This window comes from Gordionus sp. m RMFG-2023, chromosome 4, assembly GCF_954871325.1.
Source record: "Gordionus sp. m RMFG-2023 chromosome 4, tfGorSpeb1-WG-v2, whole genome shotgun sequence".
Taxonomy (NCBI): Eukaryota; Metazoa; Nematomorpha; class Gordioida; order Chordodea; family Parachordodidae; genus Gordionus; species Gordionus sp. m RMFG-2023.
This window is the reverse complement of record NC_088778.1, coordinates 31,967,753-31,983,207: the sequence shown is the minus strand read 5'-3', so window position 1 is coordinate 31,983,207 and position 15,455 is coordinate 31,967,753. Positions and strand designations below refer to the sequence as shown.

The window sequence follows — 15,455 nt, the reverse complement described above, 5'->3', positions numbered from 1 at the left end:
AAGATTTTGCTCATCATAGGTGACACAAAGGTTTGATTGAACATCTATTAACGAAATATCAAGGCTCAGGACAATATTTTTCAGGCTAAAATATTGAGTCAGCCATTTTCAGAGAAGAGAAGAGAAGAGAAGAGAGAGAAGAGAAGAAGAAGAGAGAGAGAAGAAGAAGAAGAGAAGAGAAGAGAAGAGAAGAGAAGAGAAGAGAAAGGTAGAAAGAAAATCGAGCTCAAATCGAGCCATCTAACAACACTAGTTTCTAGGTACAACGATACTAGAGGGAATTTTCTTTTTAATCCCATGCTTTAAGGTGTGTGGTATTTTGTAAATAATTACATTTATTATTTTTTTATAAAAAAAAAAATATAAATACAAATAGATCACGATTTAAAAAAATAAAATAAAATTTAAATTAATTATTAAAATAAAAAATGTACAATTTTATTTAATTTTTCGACATTATATATTAAAATTCCATCGGGTTTATTAACACAAAATTCAGACTTTATAAATATGACAATAAATAAATACAAAATCGGTAATTGTAATGATGAGGAAACATTTAAATGTTGAGTTTTTATTTCTTCAAAATAATAGAATACTATTTGGGGAGGGGGGGGGGGGGTTGTAGAAATGTAATCATTGTGGACTAGGTGTAGGGGTGTTAGATATATAAGTGAAAGCGGTCTCGGCAGAACCGCCATTTTTTATCTTTTTGAGGTCTTCTTCGAAATAGAGAGTAGTTTCCCCGACACCCCTGTAATAACCTGTCCACCCAGGCATCTCGTAAACCCGGACGCCCTGGTAGGTGGTTCCCTGTTTGTTCTCCGAGGTATTTCGGTTTTTTATCGAGCAATCGAATTTATTATTCAAATCACATGGTTTGTGCACCTTCCGTTTCAAATTGGGCAAAGAGCTATGGGCATTGTGCCGAGAAAATTTAACCGGGTTTTTTAAAATGTTAGCCACCAAGGGACAAGACGAAAAATAAAAAGTAGGCAGGGAAACCATGGAGGATCTATCAGCGTTTAAGATGTCTTTTGTAGCGTAATCATTGTTATGCGAAGGTCTGTTAAAATTTGACGACCCATGGGGAAGGCCGGGAGATTGAGGAGGAATGGTATCACCCGTGATTGAGCTGGTTGAAAGAGTTTCTTTATCATCGTTTATGAGATCGGCCTTGTCACACGCATTATTACATGGCCGAATCCAGATTTTCTTCTTTCTGTTAGCTTCCGGTAGTTGTAGATTATAAATTTTACGAATAAGCGAATCGTTCCCGTTTTTTATTTTTCGCGCGATGACGTTAAATATCGGTGATGACTTGCACGGACGATCTTTAGTTACCAATTTATTACTTTCATCTGATAAGTTAGATCTCGGTAAATGGGATTGTTGGGATTTTATATAATTTAGTGGCGAAGGACCCCCTTCAATGAAACGCTTTCCGCCTTCATCCAAAGGATGTTGTGTTACGATACAATCGCTTTCTCGAGGCTCCTTGTCATTCATCTCCTCGAATATATTATAATCTACCATATCACCTGAATCTGGTTCTGAAACATCGATTTTATTCCCATAGGCGATACTTCCGCCCCTAATTAGTAGAGGCCTAGTACAAGACGCGGCGTCAAAATTAAGACTACTTCCTCTTCCTCCTCCTTCAATAAAAGGTGGGGAGTTGCGATTTTTTCGGCTGGATAAGTTTGTTTGTCCCGTTACTATTCGCTTTAACCTGGTAAATATCGAGGGGCTCGGACCTAGCCCTGCAGAAGCGACTGCTCGCTTCTTCGAGCCCGTTTTTACCGTCGTTGTGACCAGGTCCGGAAATAAGGTTCCCATTTTGGTGCCCCTTATGTGGTCTTGTGAGGGACGAAGCTTGCGTAATCTCGAAATCAATGTACCGGCTATTGTAGACCGACGCTGATCTGGGAGGGATAGGGCCTTCCTTATCGAACGGGAGGTCGTGTTTATCCCACCTCCCCATTTTCCCGAGCAAAAACTTCCTTTGAGAGCCGATGGATTGGATGATGTCCGAATGGCACTGTTTAATCCTCTTAAAGGGATAGTTATACTCTCGAATCGATGTTGTCCACTCGGATGATCGCTTCCCTTTTTTATTTTTTATAAAATATTTTTATATTTATAAATTTAAAGAAAAAATAAATAAATAAATTATTTTAAAGGGATGCCAAAAAAATTTTATGATGAATGAATTAGTATTGTGCCACATTTATTATAATGCTTATATTATTATTTTTCTTTTTACTATAAAACATAAATGGTCTCAATTGTTAAAAATTTACGAATCAAATCATATATTAAATATATACAAGAATCTATGGTTACATATTATTGCGTTATATTATAATGTTGTTTTAAGAAAAGCCGTGCCATTAAATCGATAGCATAAATTGTGAAATAATTGTAGCGAGAAATTTTTTTTTTAGAAAGTTTAGGGCATTGCACATTTCAATCTATAATTGAAGACTACACAAGAAAAGTATTCCCAGGGTCCTAACTAGAAATTTTTTTTTCTTAAGGAGAACTAGAAGGGAGGGGAAGTGGCGGGGGATATATTTTTCGCGTATTTCGTTCAGAAATTGCATGTATCGTTCTGATTAGACCTAAAATTTCATATTTAAATCACTTTTTAATCATCCATTTATGGTGAATTATGGAGACTAGAACTCGACTTAGCTTAATGAACAAAAAATATATGCAATCATAGATAGCAATATAAATAATTGGGGAAATAAGCTAATTAGTTTAAAAAAAACATTAATTTTAATTTATATAAATATTAATTTTATTATTATTAACAATTTACCTTCTGAGTGTATGAAAATGGTCAAAAACGCAAAATCTGAAATATTTAGCAGAAAGCGGGGGAGGTCCTAATATTTCATGAGTTGGGAGAGGCGGGGCGGGAGGGTCTGCGCTCTCCGAGAATTATAGAGTTGAGTGTATAATGACAAAATTTTTTTTTTACAAAAAAACTTGTTAAAGCATTAGAACAACTTGCACTTATAGTTCTATAAATAACATCAACTAAAATACCAAGCTGCCAATCTAATATAACTGACTTCAAAAAATGACACTTGAACTCACACATTAAACGTTAAATATGACGACATTAATACACGAATTTTATATTGATTCCCCCCCTCCTCCTCCCCCACCATTTCCACGGGCGGAAGTAATCCTCACGCTGGCGGAAGATGTTAGTATTTATTTTATTAAGAAAAAAAAAATAAGCCGAAAGGAGCGGAAGCGTAAATTTTTTTTAAAAATATTTACAACGATCGAATGTCTCGATACAACGGAGCCTTCACTTCCTCCTAAAAAAGAAATTTAAACAAAAAAAAATAAAATATAATTATAAATTATGCATGAATGGGCTTTTTAACCACGGACTCGTGTTGTTAAACGTCTCGAGTAGTGTTGTTAAACGGCTCGTTTTGAGGCGATTTTTAAAAACGGCTAACTCAATATTTCATCCAGAAAAATATTACGCAACCCTGAAGAATTTGCTCATAGAAGGAACAAAGGTTTAGACATATATTATCAAAATCTCAAGGCTTAGGCAATATTTTTCTGATTAAAATATTGAGTTAGCCGTTTTGAAAAATCGACTCAAAACGAACCGTTTAACAATATTAGTCTCGAGTTTTAAAAACCGTTAACCCAACATGTTGGCCAAAATGAATTAGGCGAGCCTTGAGATTTTGCTCATAGCTGAAACCTTGGTGGGCCTTAATATTCTGACCAAGCCCGGTCCAGACCCTCAGTAAAAAATTATTCTTAGGAGTTAGACTCGGTTCATATCTAATATCAGAAGAAAAAATTCCCGAGCCCAAAATAAGTTTCAAAAATTCCCAAGCGCGGCTCAAATCAATATTTAAGTGTGCATTTGAGGAAATCATTTTGTTTACAATATCGAAAATATTTATTATTATTTGGGAAGAAAAAAAGAATGGCAATAATTTCTAAAAGTTAGCAACTGTTTTAAATGAGTGAAATTTAAATTTAATAATTTTAGGCGCCAAAACCCAGCCTACCGGGTCTCTAGCTGATAGATGGCAGAAAGGTTTGGGCATCCATTAACGAAATCTTGAGGATGGCGTAATATTTGGGGGGGGGGGTAAAGGGTTAGCCGTTTGACAACGCCATCATGGGCTTATAATCAATATTAGCCCATAGCGGGCGGGGGCATAACTCTTAGAGAGAATATTGTTTTGTTTTTTTAAATATCCGTTATGTTAGTGGGCAAGTCATGGCGGCTCAATTCACCGGAACCGGATAGCGGTTCGGATTAATTTCTTTTTTTATCCAATAAGAAAACATATTTTGTTTTAAAATACTCTATATAATACTTAAATTGATATTTATCAATAGACTTCGATATTTTATATTTAACCTTGTTTTAAAATATTCTACGTAATACTTAAATTGATATTTATCAATAGACTTCGATATTTTATATTTAACCCCTGAAATGGTATGCTAGGAGTATAACAACACTCCAGGAATCTTTAAAATTTCTACTCTACAAAAACAAAATCTTTGGATATTTTGACTCTGGGGTTTTCAAGTAACCTCTTATTTTAATGACAAATTATGTTTCCACAAAGTTTTATGCATTTTTATTGAATAATTTTAAAGATGTATGAACATTTTTTGGAGGCCAAGATCCCCAAATTTATAATAAATGTGGAAAATATCAAAGTTCGAATAAATAATTTTGAGTGAGATATCACATGACAGTTTTTAAACTGGGGTTGAGTTATGCCTCATTAAAGATAGATGTTGCCACTCCCCACCACGTTGAGACAGAAGTCAGAATTTTTGGGGGAAGCGATTTTAAAAAACATCTAGTAAATGCTCAAATATGAAAAGACTGATGATTATTTCATAAATTACTAAGTAAAATAGAATTTCTTTTAGCTTGAGCTTAGAATCATTATCTGTAGTCAAAGTTTTAGAATCTAGCCCGTACCCAATACCATTTTTTAGATAATTTTCACTGGATTATCAATATTTATATTTTAAAAGAGAAATTATTTTCACTGATGCTTGTCCATGTTATATACTAATAATACATACCAAATTGCAACGTTCTTTTTTAGGAAGACTTACCTAATATTGAATGTTTTATAGCTTTATTATGATAAACTTTGAAGCATTCATTATTACTATCATAATCAGAATACAGAACGCGGAGAAGACGAATTTGAATATTTAATATAAATATACTTAGCCTGCACATGCATATAATCAGGCTGAGTACCTAATTGGAGCGCATGCGCGAACATTGTATTATAAATATGTTTTTAGGAGGGGAGAACCAGCCATCGAGCTTTTATTTAAAGTTATTATTCATAATTCAAATTATAATCAAGGGTATAATTCTATATAAGACTTGTTTCTGGGAGGAGATTCTGGTAGAATCAGGAAATGAAAAGATCGAAAAATAGAAGGATTACTAAGACACTTTGACATCCGATAGCTAATCTGACAAGATCAAAAATCAGTCATACTACAAATTTTGAGACCAGGATCATCTACTTCCTACTATTCCATATTGTCAACGTGCATCATTTGCTTTATAATAAAGGATTTTGATGAACATTTTATCTCTACGTAGTTGGTCATCGTTTTTACAGTTTCAAGCTAATTTTACTGGTAAATAGTCATCTCGTGCTAATTTCCCTGTAAAAAAAATAGATTGATTTTCGTTTGGGTAAATTTTAAATGATTGCGCATATAATGTGGCTAACGAGTGTCATCCCTCAATTTCTGCGCTAGGGGGTCTCTATACATATGGGATATATTCGACCTCAATGGGGTCCACTTGGCTCTCTTTTCGATGTTCAGTTGTAACTCTGAAACAGATTCTTTTAATGAATCCCCGGATATAATCATATCGTTGGAGGGGGATCGATAACTTGAATCGATTTCCGACCCCGCGATAGATGAAAATTCTTATATATTCCCTATATCACATCACTTGTCACGTGAGTAGTATTACTGATTAGCCGGGTCGAGCCTAACGGATTTTGAGAACTGTAAAAATATTTCTCGACTTACTCGATATTTATTAATCGAGTCAAATCGTGTGAGATTGGATATTCACAAACTACAATACCCCAAATAAATTGTGACGTCATCGAATGTCTCAATTCTTTCATTTACTATAGGTCATTTTAATCTTTCGCCCGCAGTTGGGGACCACGTCGAAGTATTCAATTGGCTCTTGGTCGTACCGCGTAATAAAGTTTTTATAATTTTTTCGTGTACCATTTGTGGGACGACACCTGGTAGGTCCCTGTCACAAGAAGTAGATTAAAATGCTACATCGATCTTTTTATCGTATATGAGTTCTGTGTTTTTGGTTTGATAATCTCACCTAATAGGACATCTAGAAGGAGATTGACATTTGAGATCGTTATCGCACTCCAACCAAAGATATTGATAACCAATATTGGCTTATTCGCAAGGATCAACTACTATTTATCCATTTTGCTTTGAAATTTGGATACCATATGGCTGTGAGAAAGTTAATATTGTATCGGTTATCATAGAACACGTGGTAGTCTTTTCTAGATGTTTAGTGTGCTTCATACATTCTTTTCTGAGAGTATTATTAGTTAATCGGGACGTAAGGATTGACCCCAAAAATGACTATTTGGTGTTTAATAGCCCTGAAAAGACTTGTATTGATTATATTATAAAGGCAAATCTTTCGGATATCCTAGCTAGTAGGATCACTTCTCAGATGCTAGTCATGGCTAAGCCATTCTCCTTTGGATTTCTTTTATAATAATAGACTTGTCTTTATAATATTAACAGTTTGTTATATCGGGCACTACGTATTCTGCGAATTAATAATCCTCCGATTCATAACTTTTTCCTATTTCCTGATTCAATCACAATACCCGCAAAACGAAATCTATCTATCTTTGGTTATAAATTTAAAAAAAAAAATGAATTGTAATTGTCACTTAAATAAAAGAAGGATATATTTCTGGTTCTCCTCTAAATAAATATAGTATATATGATAAATTATGACGTATAGGGAAGGGATCAATTTCACCAATCAGGAAGCGACCCGGAATATATATCGCATTACAAAAAAAAAGACAAACATATATACATTACATTACACATATCTAACAAAAGTTATTCCCCCCTAGTGAACCTTTTGGTTAAAAATAAATTTACTTCGACGTTCGAAGTCGAAGTAAAGCATATGTTGCTTTTACTTGCGTTTTGATGATTCTTGTTGAAAGACCGTCTTTTCCAAGCTGCGCGTAGAGTATCCCCAACCTTTTTTTTTTATTTTATGTAACGGATAAAAATTTTAGTAACCTTTTTTAAAATTATTAAATAATCATGATAGTTATCCCATCGAGGTATTTACCCGGATGTTGATTACCGCGAAAGTCTAATTCCGTAAGCGAAAACGGTAACAAACACCATTTCGTATTCCAACCTAAACTGCTGATGCGCCATACGAGATTGGTTTGGGTTAAATTAATAAAAACCGTACCTCCCGAAGAGGGAAGGCTAAAATGGAAATAAAAATAACCGTCAGACTTCTCAATATCACCTAGCCCCGCGTTATTCGTGAAATAATTTCCCTTTTCTATGTCTCCTCCATCTAGATATATTAATACATCAATTTCTTTTTAGCGTCCATTATCCGATGCCTAACACTAAATTTATCGAAATTAAGTACGGGCTCTAAAGCCAGAATGTAACCCAAAGATTTTATTATATTGGCTATTGGGTTTGATTATTCTAAACTAGGATAAAGGTTAAGAAAACCTTAAGTTTTTAGATAAGTCCTATATATAAAAAAAAATAAACTATTCAAAAGTTTTAAAAATTGCATAAATTTTGTAAGTTTTGAAGAGATACGAAACATGTCCTGAATTTTCCATTAAATTTTCAAGAGTATTGTTAAATTTTCCATTTAAAATATTCAAAATGTTTTGACGTGAATAATTTATTATTTCTATATTTTATATAAAATTTCACGATTCGTAAAACTTTTAAAGAATCACAAAACATTCGTGAAATAGAAAAGATCATTATTTAGGCCAATATTTTAATTTTATACATAAAAATGGCTTATATTTATTATCGTTGAATTCGTTAGATTTATTTTTTTATAGTGGAGGTAAATCATTCGCGGTAATATTCGTGGTTAAGTTTTCGAGGTAATTATATTTCGCGGAAGACAATGTTATTGATTGGTTATCGAGATTCGCGATAATTAAATTTCGAGGAAGATTTTATAATAATTATACCAATTTTATAACAATATTTATGTTATACGCAAATTATAACGCATTTTTTCCATTTTTTTTTATTTTAAAAAAATCATGAAACGCCATTTTCGGGTCGGGTCGGACAACCCGTATAAAAAATATTTTTCGGACCGGATCGAGTAAAAATTGCTAGGCCAGAAGACCCCGAGTTGAGCTCTATGAGTATAATATAAGCATACTAATCTGCAACTTGTGCAAATATAAATATTTCATAAAAATTATTAGGGATTTTATTTTTTAAATTAATATCTTTCTAATTTGTCAACCATTTCCGTGGCCTCAAAACCCATTTTGTTTGACGTTACATTTAATAATTTATTCCGTAAATAAATAAATAAAATAATTTCGAAATCTAATTATTTTCAAAAATAAACAATATTTACATACCGGAAAAATTGTTAATATTTTCTTTAATTTAAAAATCCTATATAAAATAGATCACATTTCAATAAAATGATATTATAATATTTCTGTTCTTTTAAAATGTAATTAAAATCACATGTTTTTTAAAAGAAATATTTTGTGTCAAAAACAAAATATATTATGGGTATGAATTAGAGCAATTTTAAACTTGATAGAAAGAAAGAAAGAAATAAAGAAAGATATATATAAAGAAAGAAAGAAAGAAAGATGTTAGGGTTATGTGCTACTATATAAATGATTATTGGGATTTGCAAGAAAATATAAAATTTTAATCTAAAACATCCATAAAAAACCGCTACAAAGAATTGTGTATGTTTTTTACTTCTTGATTGCAAAAGCAGTATATGAGTGAAACGAAGAATCCTTGGAAGGAAATCAAGAAATAAGCTCCATATGTCCAAATGATGAAAAGTGCAGTATTCCATGGGGTCGGAACCAGGTTCAAGCTGTTGGTTATACCCAAGAGGGGTAGCAAGACAATGGCGGCTTTCACGGCTTTCCTTGGTTGTGAAAATGAATAATTTTAAAGGTAAGGAGGAAAGGTGTATATCTGATGCGACATATTGGATATTGAGGTAATTTAACTGATGACTATTTCTATGGTTGTCTCAAAACTTCCCTGCCATGAAAGTGGTTGATCCTTAGAAAATAATAGGTACCCATTTAAAAAATAAATGATTATTTTAATAGTTCTATTAAAAGAGTTTTGAAATTATAGTATGTATACATTTTTTTATGGTGTGTTTAAATGGTTGTTTTTGCATGACAATGAACCCTGGTTTTTGTTCGGGAAAATGAACTTGAACCCACCTAATCAAATGGGTCAATCTGGTCGACCAAATCCATAGACCCAAGCATCGACCCCAAACAACCCGAGTGCCTACCCAAAAAACTTATTATTATATTTTATTTGTGAATTTTTACCCTAAACGTATTTATTTTATGGATAGAGGACGAATATTTCAATTATTAGCGTAGAAATAATTATCCTCCTTATAATAATATCTATTTTTAAAAAAAAAAAAATTGTTCTTCTGTTTTACTTCTAACTTAGCAACTCTTAGGATCGGTGCTCGGGTCTATGGATTTGGTCGACCAGAGGGACCCATATGATAGGGTTGATTCTGGTTCATTATCTGGACCAAAACCCCGACAACAAATGCAAATTCGCCCCAACCAAGCAATTTAACCTCACTAGTATTTTTAAAAAATATGTATATTATAAAAATGGAGGTTCCAATGAGAAATTTTATTTTTTAATATTTTAGACATATAGAAAGATTATCAAAAAAATAATAATATATATATATATACTATACTTAGCCTGTTCCGCCTCCGTAGAACGCGTATCCCTAAGTTTTGAAACGAGAACTCGTATTATGTTGAGCAAAAAGATAAGATTAACCTAAGTCAAAATATAATAAAAAATGACACATGTCGCTGGGAGATGGAATTCATGGGCGAATCGTATTCTCTCAATTTTAAATCATAGACGGAAGGGGAAATTTTTAAATATAATGCATTCCTGCATACCTCGAGAATATCCTTACTGCGAATTTCAGACATTTTTGTAAGTCGAACTTATGAATTACTATATTAAAGATATTTACATAATAAAGAGAAATTTTTTAGATTTCAAAGTGTCCTGCAAACTCTGTACACATGGTGGGGAAGTTTTTGGGTCTAAGTTTAAACATGGTTTACCATTTATTTTAAATAATAAAATTTGAATAATGTTTATCGTTTATTTAGGGTGTTCAAATAGCCCCAAGTTAGCATGTTATCTTTCTAAAAATTTTGGTGGCTAATAGGCGACATGAACCATCATGATCTTATTATTTACAATATATATATTTTTTTTTAATAATTTATTTCATATTTATTTTAAAATATATTAAAATCGAAATAATTATGGTAATTAATTAGAACCATAAATTTATATCACCCGAGTCCGTATATAAAATGAAAATGCGCTTTGAAAATCTTGAAGAAAACAGGTGATTAACTAGTGCGCACAAATTGTGCCTTTCAAACGCATGCGTTGTAAGCGTAAATAATGCATTTTAAATGGCCTCGAGGCATATTGGCAAAATTACCGTTTGGCGTTATCAACCATTTAAAAAAGCGCAAATACTTTTTTGATTCTTCGCTATGTAAATTAAAAATGTTATATAAATATAACTTACTTATTATCTCAAAAACGGAATATTTTCCAAAATTAAAGAAAATAAGAAGGCAGACGATAATATAATTTTAAAAGACAAATCCTTTTTATTTTTAGAAAACTTATTTATAATTTTTGAAATCGACGGAATAATTAATAAAAAAAGGCAACGTCAATTTAAACAAGGGGGACGCGTTACGTTTTTTTTTTAAATTTAAAAAGTTAATGATTATAAGAAGGGACCCGCGATTAAGATTTTAGCCAAAATCATATGATCTAAGCCTGGGTGATTTAGCTCACGAGATGGGCAGAAAGGTTTGTTGGATGTCTATTTATACTGGTTTTGTTAAACGGCCAGCAACATTATAGTCATGGAAAATATTACTTAAAGCGTCGAGGATGTCGCCAATAGATATTTAATCCCCCCCCCCCTAGTGCATATAGCAAACTAGGTTGCTAAACGGTAAATTGAACCGTTTAACTACACTAATTTATACGAGGCTCACAAAATATTATTTTAGCTAAAATCTTGAATCGGCCAGTTTTTTAAAAATGGATCCCAAACCGGGGCTTTTTAAGAACACTAATTACCAGAGTTGTTAAAGGATCTAGATACAAGTATCTAGATCCTGTATCTAGATATAAAAATGTGGTATCTGTAACTGTATCTAGATATTATTTTAGACGATGTATCTGTATCTAGATCCATTTAAAAAGTATCTTTTAACAACTCTGCTAATTTATAGGAGGCTCACAAAATATATATATTCTTTTTTAATTATTACTATGATAACTGCTAATCTTGGACCTTCCAGGATCCAATAGTATTTGGAAAACGAATATAGGTACCAACAGCTAAAAATTAAAAAAAAAATATATAGAGTGATTTAAAGAAATCTAATGTTTGTTAAAATGGGCTTGAATTAATCGATATTTTTTTTAAAAAAAAACACGGAAAACGAGCTTAGAATATTTGGCCCGCCAAGTAGATGGAAGATAATGTTTGGAACATCTGTTTGGCAAAATTTTCGATATTTAGAAAACAATATTTTGCCTAAACTTGAATTTAGAGGCCCCGTTTTTATTGTTAAAGTTATCAATTATAAAATGATTGAGAGTTGTTACCTGGATTTATTTTGGACTCTAGAAAATATTCCGGCCCAAACGCCAGTCAAGATCAGTGGAACACCTTTTTAACAATAAAAAAATAAGTAAAAGTAATTGTATTTGAATTGATAGATTTACAAAAAAATATATATTTTAGGGCTAAACTGATTGAAAAAATGGTTTTGTTATTATACTGTTTAAAACCCCTCGTAATAATGCTTGGTATGTAAGCTACCATTGAGCCATCTTATATTTTACTATATTTTTCTTTCTTTCTATTATTAGATTCCCTAGTAAAACAAGCCTCCTGGGTGAAGTTATGGTTAATAAACCATAGACAACTAGGTTAGAATTAATATAATATTAAAAATAAGGGCTCAATAGCTACCCATTTATGGATTATCCTAAAGTAAAACCTGTTTTGTTATATCTCGTTATTAGCGATATTATAATCTATGGGACCGGGTGTGGCAATTATTATTAATAATAGAGTGCAGAAAAACATCTTTTTCACAAAATACAAAAGAAAAGTATAATAAATCTCATCTATTTCTAATGCTTTATTTTCAAAATATGTATATATATATATGTGTCGCATATGGGAATTCGAATCTCTTGATTTTAAATCCTTTGCCGAGGGCGTTTAAAAAATTTTAAAATCCGATTTAACCGGAAATGTATTCTAGCATGTGTAGAGTATTTACCATATAAATTCAGCCAATTTCAGCTAGACATTTTAGTATTTTTTTAAAATTTATATGAAAAATCTATATAAAAATTAATATAAATTAGAAGTAGTTCTAAAGTTCATGACAAAATTGACTGAAATTTATAGGGTAAATACTCTACACATGCTATAAAATACATTTCCGGCTAAATCGGATTTTAAATTTTTTTAAATAAAGGATTTAAAATCAAGAGATTAAGAATCCCCATGGATTCCGAATCGCGTTACGACATAATATATAAATATTATTTAAATATATCAGAATTGGGAAAAAAGACTATATTTATATTACCCCAGCCAATCGAGTTAAATATCCACATGTTGGGTTTGGATTCGAAGACGGAGGCAACGATTATGTTGTGCAGATGGAACCCTTCCACCAACATCCACATGAAAAGAACGGTTTTAGCGTATTCGAGAAATATGTAAAACGTTTCGCATAATATCTCCTTATGATGAATTGGTTTTTGTTTTAAAAAAAACAACAAATAGTTAAATTATGTGAATTGTGTTTATAATAATAATCATATTACACCCTTTGTAGCAGCATTATGGTCAAATCAAAATAAATGTTTTTTTTTAAAGACAATATCAACTATATAATATATTTTTTTAAAAATTCGTTGTTGTAGATAGTGTCATTAACCGGCTCTGTTTTGGGCCGATTTTAAAAAACTTTCTAATTTCACTTATTTTTATCCAGAAAAAAAAAATACTATACAACCCCTGAAGATTTTGCTCATTGATGACACAAAGGATTGAACATCTTATTAGCTAAATCTCGAGATCTAGGGCAATATCTTTCTGGCTAAAATATTGTTTTTAGCTCTTTTTACTAATTTGGCTTAACGAGTCGTTTAACAACACTAGTGATAGAGATTGAGGAAGGTTAAGAGTTCGTATTTGATAGAATAGAATTAACAAGGTTTGGTTGGTGAATTTTATTTTTTATAACTAATTTCGTAAAATAAATATTATATTTAAGCGAATAAACAAAAAAATAACCGAAGTCTGAAATAATGTATAAATTATTGATATTATTGAACTGTATAGTATATATAGGTAATTTTTGTTTCTCTTTGTTAATATAGAGGTCAAAGATAACTTTTTATTTTTCTTCCTTCTCATCTTTCTTCTCTTCTCTTCTCTTCTCTTCTCTTCTCTTCTCTTCTCTTCTCTTCTCTTCTCTTCTCTTCTCTTCTCTTCTCTTCTTCTCTTCTCTTCTCTCTCTTTAAGAAAGAAAGAAAGATATAACAAAATATCCCCTCAGAATAGTAAAAAAATAAATAAAACTTTAAGGGTCAATTGAACTAATTGTAATACGAAAATATCGCTTCAGAACAGTAAACATATGAACATTTAAATATAATTTATCACAACATGTAAATTTTAAGATAAAATTAATAATTTTTTTTTATCAAATATATAATATATAGAAGATATATATTATCAAAATTGGAGGGGAGGGTTAGTAGCAAGAGACCTACATAAACCAGAACGGCCCCCGACCCATGGACCGGGCCTGGGTTAAAAATTTGTTTTTAATGGGCTCGACCTGGGCTTTGGCTTAAAATTATTAATAATTAAATTTTTTATTTTTCTTCTAATGATAATATAAATTTTTAGCTTTGTATAACAAAATGATTACCTAAATACACTTAAATATTGTTTGATTTTCATTAAATAAATGAAAAAAATAAATAAATTTATGGATATGGTCTTGTGGGAAATCTTTTTGAAACATATCATGGGTTTGGAAATTTCTCTTTTAATAATAAATATGGGCCGGGGGTCTGGGCTGGGCTCGGTCTAAAAATTAAGGCCCATTGAAGGCCTCTGGTTTAGCACCCTCTATAATTGGCAATATACCGTATTATCTATGCCTTTATGTCCGGAAGATTTAACAGTAACGTCGCTCATGTAGATAGATTTAGTGGCGTATTGGTCGGAATATAGAATCAATCGAATTAATACTTGTATTATCATGGCTATGAAAAGGTGCCTGTGAATCTTTGTTCGGTCATTCCTCAAATTCCTAATTTTAAAAAAATAATTATTATTTATCAATAATACTTTTCTCACGATCTTATAAGAAGTATGCAAAAAAATAGTATTCTTAAACCCCCCCCCCCACCCCCAATAGTAAATAGCGCAAATACGCGGGGTATTATACAAAATACGCTGCATTTTTTTGTATTCTCTGCCACGAAATTGGGCAAGGTATATTAAATACGCGCTATTTTTTGTATTCTCCGCCACGGATTCGCGCTTAGTTGTGGGCAAGGTATACAAAATACGCGATATTTTTTGTATTCTTCGCCAAGAACCGCGCTGAGTTGCGGCGTATACAAAAGCTAATACGCTGTATTTTGTATTTTTATATACTTCGTCGCGATTCTTTCTCTAGCGTCGTAAAAGAGATTATTTTTTTGGTTCTTGTGGCTTGAATGACCAGTAGCGGTATATTTTTATTTAAGAAATAAACATACGGTCCAATGAGCATATTTATATTTATAGATCATCCAATGAACGCCTTACCATCCAAAACAAATTATAGATTTTTTTCAACGCACCTTAAAATGTTCTCCTTATCTAATTGGCTATAAAACATTTTTTTTATAAAATAAACCTTTATCAAGACTAGCACTTAAAAAAAGTGTTTCAAATAGGTTTAAAGAAGTTACGCGATTGAAAAACGCTC

The 15,455-nt window shown here is 31.7% G+C and overlaps 1 protein-coding gene across 3 annotated transcripts in view; it reads right to left on the bottom strand.

The window, feature by feature from the left end:
- Positions 1–381: 381 nt before the first annotated feature.
- LOC135928415 (uncharacterized) overlaps positions 382–15,455 on the bottom strand; it is a 62,084-nt gene continuing 47,010 nt past the window's right edge. For 2 of the 3 annotated variants that reach the window (XM_065464874.1, XM_065464873.1), the window contains exons 6-14: positions 14,624–14,789; positions 13,047–13,203; positions 12,046–12,109; positions 11,706–11,775; positions 10,076–10,161; positions 9,079–9,256; positions 7,263–7,326; positions 3,298–3,338; positions 383–2,109 (exon numbers count right to left, since the gene is read on the bottom strand). In XM_065464874.1, coding sequence (XP_065320946.1) covers positions 637–2,109; positions 3,298–3,338; positions 7,263–7,326; positions 9,079–9,256; positions 10,076–10,161; positions 11,706–11,775; positions 12,046–12,109; positions 13,047–13,203; positions 14,624–14,789 — 2,299 coding nt within the window. In that variant the 3' untranslated portion in view covers positions 383–636. Of the gene's footprint in view, positions 2,110–3,297; positions 3,339–7,221; positions 7,327–9,078; positions 9,257–10,075; positions 10,162–11,705; positions 11,776–12,045; positions 12,110–13,046; positions 13,204–14,623; positions 14,790–15,455 lie in introns of all 3 variants that reach the window. The other variant, XM_065464875.1, reaches the window with a different exon arrangement.